We start from the raw sequence: 17,035 nt of genomic DNA, 5'->3' as shown, positions 1-17,035 counted from the left end.
CGCAGCCTTCCGGGGCTTCCAGCCGCCTGGGCCCTCGGCCTCGGGAACCCTGGGGCCTAGAGCCGCGGGCCGCGGAGGGGTCGGGTCCGTAGTGGGGGCGCCTGGGCCTCGACCCAGCGGGCTGTTGGGCCTGCACTGGGGACCCCTACCCCTCGCCAAGTCCGCGACCTGGATGTCCAGTCGTCGTGTCTGCCGTTGCGCGGAGGAAGGGCTGGTGGCGGCGCCGCGGGGCGGGGGGGGGGCGGAGAGGGCGTCCCCAAAGCCAGGTCCTCTGCGAGGCCCCGGGTCTGACCCTGGTCCCCTGGCTCTCCGCCCCGGGTTCACCACCCCGTGCCACCACCGTGCGCTTCTGTGGACACAAAAACCCCCAAAAGCCGACACTGAGTCCTTCTTACATCCTAGCCAGCTCTGACATGATGGTGAACCCCCTCTCGTTGGAGTCCTTAGAGGCTAGACGTGCCGGGCATGCCCTCCCTGCCTCCCCCCCCTCCTCCCCTGCGTAGCCAAGAGCTGGCTGGTGAGAGCGATCGGTCGTGTTCGTTCCAGATACCGGGGTCTCCAAAGGGCAAAGCGGGGCGCTCGAGGTTCCTGCGCCAGTGAGAAGTTCCGGCCAGGAAACTTGGTCTACATTACCTAGTGGTGGTGTAGATCACTCCAGAGTGAAAAAGAAAGAAAGAGAAAGAAAGAAAGAAAGGGGACTTTAGTTGTTGTCTTGTAGTTTTTTTTTGTTCACTTGATAGTGGATCTTGCACAATTCTCTTCCTCTCTTTGAACTGGAGCGACTTCTCACCTGTCAAAAGTAGAAGCGTACCTAGTTCTTAACATCCTTTCTCATTCCGCCACCACCGAAGGATGAAGTAGTGACAGCGTAAGGCTAGGATGTTTATGGAGGAGAAAAAAAAATGGTGGCGTGGAAGACATATGCTTTATCGTGGTAGATTGAAAGACAAATGTTTGCTTGTGCTTTGTAAGCTTGCATTCTGAGAATTACTGGTTTCGATGACCTGTAAACCTCCGTCCCTCCCTTCAGAATTTGTGATGGTGCAATTTTAGTGTTTGCTTTGGGTGAAGAATATGGCTGTGTGTATGTATGTATACATATACACATGTGTGTACATGTTTAAATGGCCGTGAGTCTGAGGTACAGTCATATAGGGGGAAAAAAAGGAAAAAGAAATTACTGGTTTCAGTTAGATTAGGTGGTACATAGTGAAATAAAGTTGGACTTGAACTGGAGTTGAAGGCTAGAACCCTTGCTTCAGCAGTAGTATATATTTTGACTCCTTTGAGGCAGGCTCACTTTTTCTGGGCCTCACTTGGTTGGAAAGAAAGAGTTGAGCTGGATGCCTATGGTGTTTTTAGCAGTATATTCTGTTTGTCCTTGTTTTTCTTTTAGGGCAATGTGGTACATATGTTATCTCTTTAGGCAAGAGTCATAGGCAGTAAATATATTATTCATATTAAGTGACATGTAAGATTACTTTGACATGTTGAAGCCAGTAAAAGGGATTAGAAAAATTGAAGGTCAGGGAAACCCTTGACTATAGAATTGAAGACACTGGAAAGTTTTAAGTTTGATAAGATGTTTGGGATTTTTGTTTTTTAATGTGTCTATATGGTTTTTTTTGGGGGGGGGAGGTTCTTAAGGATAATGAAAAGTAAGTTGTAGCGAACTGAAGTGACTAAGGTAGGAAAGTTTCAGTCTAAGACTATGAGCTTCATTAGGCGATGTCACCACAACTGGGTACTCAGTAGGTAGTAAATGAAAATTGAATAAATGAATGGATGATTAGATTTGAGTATCCATAAGAAGTTTTTTTTCCAGAGAATTGTTATTAATTGGTAACAGACTGAGAACTTGGTTCAAAATTGTGGGTAAAAAAAGCCACGCCAGTGGCTCACACCTGGAATCCTAGCTACCCAGAAAGCTGACACCTGGAGAATCAAAAGTTTGAAGCCAGCCCAGGCAGAAGAGCCCTCAAGACTATTATCTCCAATTAACTATCAAAAAGCTGATCTAGTAGTAGAGTAGAGCAAAAGTAGAATGCCAGTCATGAACAGCAAGCTAGAGTGTGAGGCCCTGAGTTCAAGCCCAGGCTTGGGCAAGAAAAATGAACAAACAAAAAAATACAAATTGTAAAATTATATATTTGTATATAATATTATATGAACACACATATATTTATGAAGAGATGGTGAATTTTTGGCCAGTTGCAAGACAAAACGGTTTGTCTCTGCCCTATGACATGCTAGTAAAAGACAAACATGTTCTAGATCACCTAGTGTGTTCTGAGGAATGGAATAGCTAGTAGAGTAAGTCAGGAATAGAGGATGTTGACAAGGTAAAACATATATAGGAAAACTTTTAATTGTGAAAGGTTTTAGGAAGTTAAGGAGTAAAGATTGTTTAGGTATCAACGATTTTTAGAATTGTGAACTATAAGTGTTAAAAATACAAAGTGTTAGAAATACAAAGTGGAAATAGAAGACTAAGAAGAATTTGATTTTGCAAGCGAGTTAATGTTATTCCCCAGGCAGAAAAGTTTGTGAGACTATTTCCTATAAAACATCAGAAAACCGAAAGTGGTGCTGTGGCTCAAGTGGTAGAGCGCTCGCCTTGAGCTGAGGAGCGCAGGGACAGCGCTCAAGCCCAGGGTTCAAGCCCCACGACCAACCAAAAAAAAAAAAAGGTAGGCATGATTTGGAGTGTGACCCAAATAAATTTGTAGTAATATTTCATTTGGGATAGGAAAGATATTTGGACTGAAAGAACAAAAGGAGAAAAGAACACTCTTTAGAGAAATATTTCTGAGGGTCTTTGGTTTAAAGTATATTCACAAACAACTCAGACTTAATCTGCCTGGGATTCTGGGACAAATGTAAAGCTTTCTTTAGCTATCATCTTTAAAGAGGTGGCCAAGGAATTACAGGAGGCTGCCTGGATGGCTATGGCCTATTGTATGGGACACTAAATGAGAGGAACCACGAACCTTAATGTATGAAGTAAGGTATGTGTCAGAGGCAGTTCTATCACAGAATCCTGAAATCCATTTCAGGCATTGGGACATAGCTCTGGAATGCAGGACGGCAAGCTACAGTGTCAGAAAGCTAACTTGATAATAGGTTGTACAGTATAGGTCGGAAGTCTGAATCCCATACTGGGCCTTGACCTTTCTAAGCGACCTTTGGCAAGAGACTTACTGAATAGGGATGGCTAGGTGTCTTAAGCCCTCTGAAATTGCATTTGTAATTCTGTTCTTGTGAAATTAGGGAGATGATATAACACTTTTTGTCACACTTTCAGATACGCTTTTAACCCCCCACAAAATAAACAGGGTGACTATGCAGTCTCTAAAGGTCCCTTTAGTTCTTAACATTCTGAGAGTGACTCTGAAGACTTCTTCAGCTTTTAACATTGCCATGGGGATTTTGTAATTCAGTCAGAGTGACATTTTCTTTGTGTTTCTGAGTCTAAGACTCCAGAACCCTAGAAATAACAAACGGTGCTGCAAAAATGCAGCCTTCCTAGAAGACAGAGATCTTATACTTACCTGTTCATCACCCTCCATGACTCCTGCTAGATCAAATTTTCCTTCCTTTACTGTCTTTGAACCTGCTACTGCTTTGGACCTTTCTGACTTTGTTGAGTTCTCTAGAAAAGGCAGAATGTTGAGTAGTATGGTATTATTTTGACTAAAGGGGGCTGAAAAGGAAAGGGGGAAACAAAACAGTATGGCCTTTTCCCCCCGTGTTGGAAAGTCCCAAGGGGAGAAGTGTTTTCTTTGCATATGGGGAAAGGAGGCCCATATTTCACAGTGCCTGTGATAGGCTCCCTTAGACTTAGACTTAGATGATGGTTGCCATTTTATTCTTCGTATTTATTTGGTAGTAGGGTTTGAGTCCAAGGCCATGCACTTGTCTACTACTTGAGACATGCCCCTGTCCCTTATTTCTTTGGGTCCTTTTTCAGATAGGATTTCATTTTTTTGCTTCTGGCTGGTCTCACAAGCCTCCTACCTATGCCTTCCACACACTAGAGTTGTGTACACCAGGTGCTCAGCTTATTTGTTGAGATGGATGCTCACTGACTTTGCCTAGGCTTGCCTCAAACTCCAGTTCACCGGATCTATACCTCCCAACTACTTGGGATTGCAGGTATAATCCACCAAGTCTGGCCTGTAGCCAAGTTTAGGTGAAAGAATTTTGTTCTTTGTCAAGAGGTGGAGTTGTGGTGAGGGAAGTTAAACAAGTCCTTTACTTAGGAAGCTTTTTATTTCCTTCTCATTTCCAGGAATAGACATCTGTTTGGACTGGGGAGGTTATAGGTCAGTCCTTTATCCCATTTTTTTTAATTGTGAAAATACCATACAAAGGGTTATAATTACATGAGCTAGGTAATGAATACATTTCTTATCAAGCATTGTTGCTTCCTCCTTTGTTTCCCCTTCCCATCCCTTCCCATCTGCCTCCCCCCCTCCACCAAAGTTATAAAGTTCATTTTTCAACATAACATCTTGTACTCATTGTTCCAATGGGTCCACCTATATCCCTATTTAAACAATGTTTTTTTCCTTCCCCTCCCCAAATTATACGAACATCAAATACAATGAAAACAGGGGTTATACTGTGGGGAAGGGACATACAAAGCAACAAAGAAATCATCTTATAAATATGTAAGAAACAATAGCAAGAAAGAAAAACCATTTGAGTCCTTATCTTGGGGTTCATTTCACCTAACATCAACTTATCTGACCATTTCTGCTTGTCTCAGACATATACTAGTTATTGCAAATAAGGGATATCATGGGACCTTTGGGCCTGGCTTACTTCACTTAATATAATTTTTTCCAAGTCTTTCCATTTCCTAACAAATGGGACAATGTCATTCTTTCTGATGGAGGCATAGAATTTCATTGTCTATATATACCACATTTTCTTGATCCATTCATCTACTGAGGGGCATCTAGGTTGGTTCCATGTATTAGCTATGGTAAATAATGCTGCAATAAACATAGTTGTGCTGGTAGCTTTAGTATGGTCTTGTTTGTGATTATTTGGGTAAATGCCCCAAAGTGGGATTGCTGGGTCCTAGGGGAGCTCTATGTGGAGTTTTTTGAGGAACCATGAAGAAATGCTCAATCTCCCTAGCCATAAAAGAAATGCAAATCAAAACAACATTGAGATACCGCCTCACCTCAGTTAGAATGGCCATAATCAAGAACTCTAATAACAACAGATGCTGGAGGGGATGTGGCCGGAAGGGAACCCTACTTCATTGTTGGTGGGAGTGTAAACTTGTTCAACCACTTTGGAAAGTACATACTGGGGCTGGGAAGGTGGCTCAGTGGTAGAGCACTTGCCTTGCATGCTCGAGGCCCTGGGTTCGATTCCTCAGCACCACATAAGAAAAAAAAAAAAGACTCCACATAGAGCTCCCTTTATCCCAATTTTTATCTTCACAAATCCTTTTCCCACCTGAGATTTAGAGCAAAAGACTCCTTATTTCACCTGTTAAAGAGCTAACTAAAAGATCAAATCTTAAAGGCATACTACAGGAAATATAATCGTACTATTACCAAAAATTTTGTTAGTCCTGGTAATTTAGGCTTTTTGATATTTATTGTTTTTGCAGAGTGCAGGTTAAGTAGATTTGGGGAGGGGGCAGCTTACTGGAGACCTAACAACCTCTGTATAATGTATATAGCATTTGTATGTATTCAGTCATTACATGGATTGGACTCTTTTGGTTAATAGTGTTTTAGGTGCTTTTGCATATGTAGAAGATCACTGGTATGCATGTCCTTATAGGAGCAAACTCTAGTAGCATTATCACCTGGATTCTATGCTTGCTGAGATCATTGATTGCTATAATCACTGTTCACAGCCGTGTGAAATTGTTTTTAGCAGTAGCATCCTTGAAGCTAGTGGATGTACATGAAATATAGACTGATGGCTATGCATCAGTCAGACATTTGAGGATTTATTATGTGCAAGGACTTGTTATCACCTGGAGGCAAGATAGAGTCCCATTTCCTGGTTAAAGTATGACCATAAGACCATGCACTAATACAGGCATAGGGTAAATTCTACAAAGAACTCAGATGGAGTACTTGATTTCATAGAAGACACACTTTTTAAAGGCCAATGAGTGGTTTTCTAAGCAAGAAAGAGATGGAGAAAGTATATTCAAGCCAGAGTTAATAGCATATTAGGGCCAGGTACTCGTGGCTCAAGCCTATAATCCTTGCTACTTGGGAGGCTGAGGTCTGAGGATTGTAGTTCAAAGCTAGTCCAGGCAGGAGAGCCCTGAGACTTTTTTTTTTCTTCTCCAATTAGCCACCAAAAAGCTGGAATTGGAGCTTATGTGATTGAGCATTTTACTAGTTAGTTGGAGACACGAGTCTTACTGGACTTTCCTACTTTGGCTGCCTTCCAACCTTGATCCTTAGGTATCTTAGCATCTTGAGAAGCTAGGCTTATAGGCATGAGGGACCAGCATCTGGCCTGGAGTATATTTCATTTAATTAATTATTGTGCCAGATCTGGAGCTTGAACTCAGGGCTTGAGTGTTATCTCTTAGTGTCTGTGCTTAAGGCTACACTTGAGCCACAGCTGCACTTCCAGCCTTTTGGTAGTTAATTGTAGTAAGTTAATTGTAGTAAGAGACTTCTGGTCTTTTCTGCCATGGTTGGCTTCCAACCTTGATCCTCAGATCTAAGCCTTCTGAGTAGCTAGGTTTATAGGCATGAGCCACCAGCACCCAGCTTGGTGTTTTGTTTTGTTTTGTGTTTTTGAGGAGTAGGAGGTTAATAATTTTTTTATCACATTCGCACATTGTGCTTCATTTAGTATAGTCTGACTTTCTCACATTTAGTTGAGAGAATTGCAGTTGGAAAGGTGGCATAAATTGACAGCTGAAGGGAGGTTCATTCATGTTCAGGCACGTCTTCATTCATTTACATTGCACTTATCCTTATATTGAATACAAGCTCCTGGAGTTGGAAGAGGTTTTGGTTACGAAGTTTAATTATCTTACTTTACATATAATTTTAACTGTATGTTTCTCAAACAGAATAAATGAATGCTTTTCTTAATTTTAACATGCAATTTACCATTCTGATAAGCTACTATCAATATTTTAAGCCTTATCAGTATTTCAAATAAGCATTTTACCTGTGTTGTTACAGAAATGATTTTGTGTTTGAGTCTGTTCTTCTTTAGTGTATATTTTATTCTCTGTTTGCCTTTCAGGTGCTTTGATCTCAAACAAGGAGAGATTTGCTCTTTGATACTGAAGACAACACAGCTATGGGGCCACGAAAGAAAAGTGTTAAAATATGTCTGATGAATAGTGATATCACAGAGGAAACAATATCAGATGAAACCAAGGACTACATGAATCAACTTTCACATGAAGTACTTTGCCATATTTTTAGGTAGGATTTTATTTGACTTTCACTTGCCTGAGTTGTAAGAGCAAACTAGTGCTGTGTTGTTTGATGTGGTAGCCACTAAACTACATGCAACTTTGAAATTTAAGTGAAATGAAAATCCAGTTCCTCCGTGGTACTAGCTGCATTTCAAGTGTTAGTAGTACATGTGTTTGGTAGCTATTGGATGGGACAGCTTTGGGCTACTGTAAGAGAAGTACTTCTCCATCACACAAAGTTCTTTTGGACAGCCCTTCTCTAGATAAACACTTCTGGGCTTCTTGAAATATTTATTGATTTGCTGACTGCTATTCCATCATAAAACTACCATGTGTCACACTTTTTGTAGTGTTTCTGACTTTTTTTTTTACTATAACTCACAGAGAGACATTTTGTTGATATGTATAAATGGTTAAAACAAAAATATTTCTGAAACAAACTACCATTCATATTATCCGCTGTATGGATATTTAAGTTGCTTTATGATTTAAACACTGTGGAGGATTTCTTCAAACAAATTTTTAAAATTCTTTTTTTTACCAAACTGTGTTAAAACAACCATTAAAGAAACCATAAATGAAAATATGTCATTTCACTTTCCATTGCTGTCTTTCGGTCATTGTCTGATATTCATACCCTTCAGAAAAAAAAAAATGTGATTCTATCATAGTTTTTCTCTAGACCCAGTTAGGTCGACCATTTACCAGCTGTGGACTAAGATATAAAGGTATTATTTCAAAGTTAAAAGCTGGTGATTTTAAAGCACTCATCCATCTTAGTTATGTTGTATAAATGCTTGATGTTAATGGTTATGGTTATGCTCTGTCTCTTCATATTACTACATTGGTTTGCATAATATTATTTTGTGGTACTGAGATTTGTGCTCCAGGCTTTGTGCTTGTTAGGTAGGCTCTCTGCCACTTGAGCCATGCTTCCAGCTTTTTGCTCTGATATTTTTGAGATAAGATCTTGCTTTTGTGTCCAGCCTTGTCTGGATTCTGATCCTCCTATGTATGCTTTCTGCCATAGCTAGAATGATAGGCACATATCACTATATCAAGGTTATTTTGTTGCAGTGGGGTCTTCTGAACTTTTTTTGTCCATACTAACCTTTGAGCCTTAATCCTCCCAATCTCAGCCTTTCTTGAAGTTGGGAGACAGGTGTGCATCAGTGTGCCCCAGCTATTGGTTGAAATAGAGTCTTACAAACTTTGTGCTTCTCCTGATCTCTGCCTCTTAAGTGTAAGCCACTGATACCTGATTTTTGTTTGGTTTTATTTTACTTTTTTAATCAAATACTCTATATGGAGAAGGCAATATTTTATTTGGATACTTGAGAATTTGCTGACTTCCTTGTTACAATAAAATCTTAAAGTCCTGACAGTATCCCAAAGATCTTATTTCATTTGAAATAGGGTAAGAAAATGGCAGAAGCAAACATATTTAGTGAAAGGAAATGATTACCTACTTGATAAATTTAAGTTTCTTTTTCTTACAAAGGTACCTCCCTCTGCAGGATATCATGTGTATGGAATGTCTTTCCCGGAAGCTAAAGGAAGCAGTGACTCTCTATCTCAGAGTTGTAAGGGTTGTGGACCTGTGTGCCGGGAGGTGGTGGGAATACATGCCAAGTGGTAAGTAGATGCAGCCCGTAAGGTACATTATAGCTGCTGGAAAGTAGTAAGAGTGGGCATGGAATGTGCTTTTGTTGTTGTTGTTGTTTTAAAGGCAAGCTAAGTCACTTTGTGTTTTGAGGATACAATAATTGAAACTATTTTGTTTTAGGTTGGTGAAATGTGTTTTTGCCTAATGCTTTACCATTTGATTGGTCTTGTATTTTCATTTCCTACTCCTTAAGGAGCTATATCAGCCTGTTGTACATGTATATGATTGGAGAACACTTACTGAGCCCTTGATTGATTATATATGTATGTCAGATTAGCAGATGTGTTCTTTTATGATGCAGGTTTTCTGGTGGTCAGTGACATTCTTCATCATGGTTTTCTTCTCTAGCTTAACTGCAGCTTTGCAAATAAAGTTAAATATTTGTTTCTGTTCTCTAATGTGGCTTAATTGGCCAAAGTTGTACTTGTGTAACTTTCATTTTAAAAACCTATCCTATCCTAAGACTTAAGAGATTTTCAAATCTGAGTTCTTCACCTATAACACTTAGCAGCCCAAGCATAACTAGGGTACTTCAGATAGAATCAATTGGTAAAATAAGTTGAGGACATTAGCTAAGCAAACCACACCTGAAAGGAAAAAATTAAAAGGCCAAAAATTAAAAAAAAAGACTTCAACAGTCCATGAATTCATGTGCTTTACTATGATATCCATACAATGAGACTTTCAACATGTGATGAGCAGGAAGGGCATCAAAAATATCCTTTAACAGCCAGGCGCCCAGGCAAGAAAATCCGTGAGACTCTTATCTCCAATTAACCACTGGAAAACCAGAAGTGGCGCTGTGGCTCAAGTGGTAGAGTGCTGGCCTTGAGCTGAAGAGCCCAGAGTTCAAGTTCTATGACCAACCCCCCGCCCCCCCCAAAAAAAAATCCTTTAACAGAGATGAAGGGCTGAGGAGGTAATTATCTGGTTTGGTTTTGCACCACAGAACAGAGTGCTTCTATGTTATGCTATACTGTTAGCATTTTGGATGCTGTGTCCTCTCACGAGTCACTGATAACTCTTATCAGTTGGCCACAGTAGTTATGTATCCCTTTAGTCGGCTAGAATTTAGTTTGGTGGCAGCAAACTATAGTTTGTCTTCAGTTACCTAAAAAATTCATCCTTTAGGAAAAAGGGTCATGTAATTCCAGAGAGTTATGGTTTGTAGCAGATAAGAAAACATTTAGGGCATTGTAAAAGAGAGGTTATCTTATATATTGAGATTGGCTTTAGCAGAGGTTAGGCCAGCGAGAATTCTGGAGGTGGAATTAATGAGACAAGATAGCTGAGTTCCTATGTCATACACTGAATGCAAACCCAGGACCAGCACCAAATAAATAAATATGTAAATGCATAAATAATTGAAATCGGACTATAAGTTATAAGCAAATTAGAAAGATGACCCTGGCTCTAAATGCTTCTGAACTTCTCAGGCTTCACAGATTCCAGTTTTCTAACACTTTTGAAGAAGATGCCAGATGTTGAGCAGCTGTATGGCCTTCACCCTCGGTATCTTGAGAGGCGAAGAGTAAGGGGCCATGAGGCTTTCAGCATTCCAGGAGTTCTAGAAGCTTTACAAGCATGCCCAAACTTGGTGGTGAGTACACCTGACTAGATATTTTGATACGATTGGTGAAATAATGGATTAGAAGAATGACATACTTGCTGGCTTACATGAAGATTTTACCCATAGTACACTTTTATCTTCTGTTTCATTGCATACTTAGTATCTTATGATACAGAAAGAAGCATTAGAATCATTTGCTCAGTGAAAAACCTTTCTTTTGCTTGTTTTGATGCTATTTTCTAGGGTGTGGAAACATCACATTTGGAGTTGGTAGAATCCATTTGGACATATATGCCACATGTCCATATTCTGGGGAAATTTCGTAATCGTAATGGAGCATTTCCAATTCCTCCCGAAAATAAACTGAAAATTCCTATAGGAGCGAAAATTCAAACATTACATTTAGTTGGTGAGTACTTATTTCCTAGGTCACTTGCATTGCTTCAAAATGCTATATAACTGAATATTCATTAAAGAAATCAATGAGAACATCAAATACAGTGAAAACAGGGGTTATACCGTGGGGGAAGGACATACAAAGCACAAAAAAATATCTTATAAATATGTTAGAAACAATAGCCAGAAAGAAAAAACATTTGAATCCTTTTCTTGGGGTTCATTTCGCTTAACATCAACTTATCTGACCATTTCTGCTTGTCTCAGACATATACTAGTTGCAAATAAGGGAAACCATGGGACCTATGTCCCTCTCCCACAATATAACCCATTTTCACTGTATTTGATGTTGGTATAATTTGTGGAGGGGAAGGGAAAAAACAAATTGTTTAAATAGGGATACAAGTGGACCCATTGCAATAATGAGATGTACAAGATGTTATGTCAAAAATGAATTTTAAAACTTTGGCGCGGGGAAGGGGAGTGGAGGAGGAGGAGAGGAGAGATGGGAAGGGAGGAGGAGGCAACAATGCTTGACAAGAAATGCACTTATTACCTTGTCCATGTAAATGTAACCCCTCTCCACTGTATTTTCACACACACACAAAAATGAGAATTTTAGAAATGGCTTTTTGGTTCAAGTGGTAGAGTGCTGCATTGATGTGGCTTAGGCGGTAGAGCATCAGCTGTGAGTAACAGCTACATGAGAGTACAGGGGGGCACTGAGTTTAAGCCCCAGTACTAGCAATAACAACAACAATGAAAAAGAAACCTGTATAAAAATTTCAATTTCCCATTAACTAGATCTGTCAGGGACAAATGCTGCTTTAAAGTAGTCTGAGTAGTTTGAGTAATTGAGAAAATTATGTGAGCTTTTTTTTTTTCTATTTTTTTTTTTCTCCACTGAGCTAGAATCTTGCCCTTCTGTGCTTTATTCTTCTCATATATACCTTTTATTCCTAGTTCTGTCCTGTAGTGGAGGAGTCTACTTATATTAGTTTTTTTTTAAGGATTTTATATATGATTTTATATAGGACTTTTTTTCAGATTTCTTTTATTTTTATTTTTTTTAAGTTTTTTTAATTTATTTTTTATTGTGAACTTATATTAGTTTTGAAATGGGAAAATGTCCTACTTTTCCTTGTGGTACCTATTATGGCTAGTGAAAACAAAGGAACTGAATATTTTATGTTAGTATTTACTTGTTTAGGCTGTTTTTGAGGCATTTTCTTGCTATGTCATTCAAGCTGGCCTGTAATTAGTGATCATCCTGCCTTTATTTTCCAAGTGTTGATATCACAGGCATATGCCACCATGCTGAACCAATTTATTTAAATAGACACTTTATTACACAGCTTCATCTAAAGCATTTCAAACAAAAACTCCTAAGTTGCTTTAGTTTTCCTGTATCTTCTCCAAGCATAAAATTTTCCTGGGCATAGAATACTCCTAAAGTTAAAAACTTTTATACCTTTGTATTTTCTGTGTTAACAGTTAATTGCCAATATACCTGGTTTTATTGAGATTCATTAAGTGATTGATTCAACAGTTTAATTCTAACTGTATTGTAGTGATACAAAGATGTACAATAAATTAATGAAAATGAATGGTAGATGGGTAAGAGTGTCTTTTGTAGAATAAGTTAGAGCCAGACTATGGATTAAACATAGGAGAACTGTCTTTGAATCATTCTTATCCTTTCTCAATTGTGTCTTTTAATCAGTTTAATCCATACTAACACCTTCCTTGTTGATGCTAAACTTAATTTAGGAAAACTACATCGTGCACCTCCATCTGCTTTCTGTTTGTTTCCTTTGGTCTTTAATTTTACTTTCCATCTGTTGCCGTTGCCATATGGTATGTTTGCATAGTTAAAGCTAAAGTTTCCCATTTTGTTTTGGGAGGATGAGGGGTAAGGAGTTATTTTTGTAGCAGGGGAACATGCTATAAGGTTTGGCTTTTAAAGAATCAACCATTAAATACTCTGAATACAACTTCTTTGTACAACCACTTAAAGATAATTAAAAAAAATACTCTGATTTTGCTTTCCCTGTTTGCTCTTGTTAGCAAACTGTTAATCTTTTTTTTATTATTTTTTATTTTTTTATTGTGAAAATACTGTACAGAGGGGCTACAATTACACGGGCAAGATAGTGAGTACATTTCTTATCAAGCATTGTAGCCTCCTCCTTTGTTTACCCTTCCCAGCCTCCCCCTGCCCCCCCATCCTCCCCCCTCCCCACCAAAGTTGTAAAGTTTGTTTTCGACATGACAACTTGTACTGAAATGATGAGCAGGTTTTTTTTGGGTCCGGTCGTGGGACCTAAACTCTGGGCTTGGGCGGTGTCCCTCAGCTCTTCAGCTCTTCAGCTCAAGACTAGCGCCCTACCCCTTGAGCCACAGAGCCACTTCTGGCTTTTTCCTTTTTTCTTATGTGGTGCTGAGGAATCGAACCCAGGGCCTTAGGCATGCAAGGCAAGCGCTTTGCCACTGAGCCACCTTCCCAGCCCCCAAACTGTTAATCTTAACAGTTTCATTAAACTAGTTTTTCCAGCTACTGATTCTTAAGTAGTATTACTCTGGATTCTTGAGTTCCCTTGGCTTTCTGTTGTTTACAGTGTTCAGACTGTTGGAGTAAGTTTCTTACAAGTTATCAGTCTTTTTGTTTTTTCCATATTTCTTGAATTCCCGGCACTCCATTCTAGAATACCTTCCTCCTTTTTCCAGCTATGATCATCTCTTAGTATGAGTCTATTGTTAAGTCCCTCATTGATCTAAACAAAAGTTATCATCAGTTTGAGCTTTTAAAATTAATGCCTGCCTGATTGTCTTTTAGAGCTAAGCTAGAAAGATTTTCCTACTTATAATTGTAAAAATGACTTTTCAAGCTCTGTCTTAGTTATCTTCTACAAACTACTATATTGAAATCTAGCTAGCTAACTTTACTTTGTGGTTGACAAATTTAGTTTTCCTACTGGAGGGACAACAGTCATGATAATCATACATTTATATACTTTGTCTCCATTTTCAAAATGCTTCTTTCAGAAATCTGTTGTCATTTTTCATCTTTTGGGCAAATATATTCTGGAAGAGTTGTAGTGTTATGAAAGGGACTTATATGTAGTGTAGAAGTATGATTTGAATCACATTTGCCATATTCCTTTTCTAAAAAGATAATGTAACCTTATTTTAATTCACATAGTTATTTTTACCAACATTTTTTAAGTACACCATACTTGATGAATTTCATACAACTTATTCTGACAAAAATCTCCTTGAAGTATACAAATGTTGAACACTAGATTCTTGAACTTACCAAGTACAGAGTACTTTTGTGATCTTCTTGTTTACTCTCTTTTGTACATATGTACTTTAGGTGTGAATGTTCCTGAAATCCCTTGCATCCCAATGCTAAGGCACCTTTATATGAAGTGGGTAAGACTCACTAAACCACAGCCATTTAAAGACTTCCTTTGCATCAGTTTAAGAACTTTTGTCATGAGGAATTGTGCAGGTAATGATACATAGCTATGGCAGAATTAAACACATAGTAGTCTAAAACATTCCAAAGCTACATTTATAATTCAAGTTATATGATTACTATTTATGTTTTATAATTTATCTTTTGAGTGTGTTTTGTAAATAGTAGAAAGTATTTGTATTTAACCTGATCAAAAAATGAAACAACAAAAAAGAAACAAAGTCAGATCTTATAAGTACTTTTTATATTCCATAGGATTGTTTTAATAGATTTCAGTCTGCTTTTTTTTGTCTCTAGTCTCCTAATTGTTTACATATAGTTGTCTGACATAATCTCTCATAAACCTTGTTTTTATGGTATTATTTTCCTGAACAAGCCTTTATTGTTGCTACTTCCCTAGAGTATTAGGTGGTAACTGCTATGCTTCGAAGTTCATAATCAGGGTCCCTATTGATATCCTTATTTTATTGATTCCTTTCTAAGATCTACCATCTTTTTGGGTAACATCTTGTTCATTTTTACCTACATAACTATACAGCTTTTACTTTTGTGTCCTCTATATTATTATTTTCTTACCATAAGGTATGAACTACTTCCCCTACACATATAGACATAAATACATCCAGATATATACATTTTCAGAAAGCCAGTTTTTCCAGCTTACTTTGGGTTTTTTGGTTTTTTTCTTATGTAATATATTTTGAAACTGGATTGATTCTGGTTTTTTATCCTTTTGCAGTGATCATGTTGTATCTTCATGTTAATTTTGGGCCTTTTAATGACAGAGCCATATGTTTTATGAACTTCCGTAGTATCTAATAACAAACATCTCACAAACAGATGTTATGATTGATCTGTTTACTTGAGTAAAGGATCAAATTTCATCTTCAGTTTTCCCATAAGGTACTTTTAGTTCAAAGCTATTGAGACTTCAGCAGTGTGTTTGTAAGAAATAATCCATAAGTTGTCAGTGTTACTGAAAAATTTATTATGATAATTAAGTCTCTGGTTAATAGCTAACTAAACCTTTCCTTTGTAAGAATTACAGACCATAGAAAGCCAACAGTTCCCTTATCCTCTTAAGACAGTTTATAATGTGTTCATTTCAGTTGCTGATTTGAAAATTTGTCTTTAGGAGTTTGCATTGTTCCATTAAAGCTTTTTTGTTGTTGTTTTCTAGGACCTACTAATTCCTTGAAATACGTCCCGCTAGTAACAGGCTTAGCCTCTGCCCGAAACTTGGAACATTTAGAAATGGTTAGAGTTCCTTTCCTTGGAGGTCTTATCCAACATGTAGTTGAAGACAGTTGGAGATCAGGTATCATTTTCTTCACTTACTAAGCATTTTAAAAATAACTTTTATGGCTGAAGGCTAGCTCAAATTGTTGCATACCTGACTAGTGAATGTGAAGCCCTGAGTTCTAACCACAGTGCTGCCAAAAATAATCAGTTAAAAAAATTCATTAAGCTTTTTTGTTTGACTTCAGTTACAAGTCTTTTAGGAAAATGCTTGTCAATAATTACACTTTGTCCTGACTGTATTTATTTGATGGATAGGTGTCCATGAGCATATGGGCTAGTAGTTACTTCTTTAATGAATGTTTAATTTTCTCAAAAAAAAAACAGTCAAGTTATACTTTTTTCCCCTGGATTCTTATTATCACTAGGTTGATGAATAATATCTCTTATTTTATTCAAAGTCTTTCCTAGACATGTTATCAGCGATTTCTACTCCCTATGGTGATGAGATATTTTAGGCTTGGATAGCCTAGGCCTTCAAAAGAACTCATGCATTATTAATGTTGCTGCCTGTATTTATTGTATAGTATATAAAACATACATGCCTGTGTCTTGATATTATGTTCATCCATCATATAATAGCTTTTAAAAGAAAAAAATTGAAACTGGGTGCTGGTGTCTCATGCCTATAATCCAGCTGAGATCTGAGGATTGCCTTTTGAAGCCAGACTTGCAGGAAGGTCTGTGTGAGATACTTATTTCCAGTTAATCCCTGAAAGCAGGGAGTGTAGCTATGGCTTAAGTGGTAGAGTACTAGCCCTGAGCAAAAGGTTCGAGGATGGTGCCCAGGCCCTGGATTCAAATCTCAGTACTGGCACAAAGACAAATAAAAGGAAAAAAAAAGTTTCTCTCTCAATCTCTTACTTAGAGTTAAGAAATGATATACAGTAGAATGTGCTTCATGGTAGTCATCTCATTGCAATGAAAAAAGAGTCACCTAGATAATTGATAGTTGAAAAATTGAAGGTCTAATTTAGCATTCCTGATACAATAATTAATTCCAAATGGATCATATGTCTGAATGTGAAAATAAAAACTTCTAAAAAATATTTTACTTGTGGAAGTAATGATTTGTTAAAGAAGACAGTGTAAGGCACACAGCATAAAAACCTAATACCATTTAAATATGTATATATATAAATACATTTATACACACATATATATATATATATATCAAAAGGGATAATAAAAAGA

General features: G+C 37.9%; 1 protein-coding gene across 4 annotated transcripts in view; it reads left to right on the top strand.

Moving 5' to 3' along the window:
• The window catches only part of Fbxo38 (F-box protein 38), a 50,546-nt gene that overhangs the window by 177 nt on the left and 33,334 nt on the right, over nt 1-17,035 (top strand). For all 4 annotated transcript variants that reach the window (XM_013025573.1, XM_013025572.1, XM_013025571.1 and 1 more), the window contains exons 2-7: nt 7,252-7,436; nt 8,931-9,064; nt 10,532-10,695; nt 10,909-11,074; nt 14,438-14,575; nt 15,723-15,860. In XM_013025573.1, coding sequence (XP_012881027.1) covers nt 7,309-7,436; nt 8,931-9,064; nt 10,532-10,695; nt 10,909-11,074; nt 14,438-14,575; nt 15,723-15,860 — 868 coding nt within the window. In that variant the 5' untranslated portion in view covers nt 7,252-7,308. The remainder of the gene's footprint in view (nt 1-7,251; nt 7,437-8,930; nt 9,065-10,531; nt 10,696-10,908; nt 11,075-14,437; nt 14,576-15,722; nt 15,861-17,035) is intronic.

The sequence above is a fragment of the Dipodomys ordii genome, unplaced genomic scaffold (genome assembly GCF_000151885.1).
Source record: "Dipodomys ordii isolate 6190 unplaced genomic scaffold, Dord_2.0 Scaffold85, whole genome shotgun sequence".
In the NCBI taxonomy this organism is placed as follows: domain Eukaryota; kingdom Metazoa; phylum Chordata; class Mammalia; order Rodentia; family Heteromyidae; genus Dipodomys; species Dipodomys ordii.
This window is presented reverse-complemented; position numbering and strand designations above follow the sequence as displayed.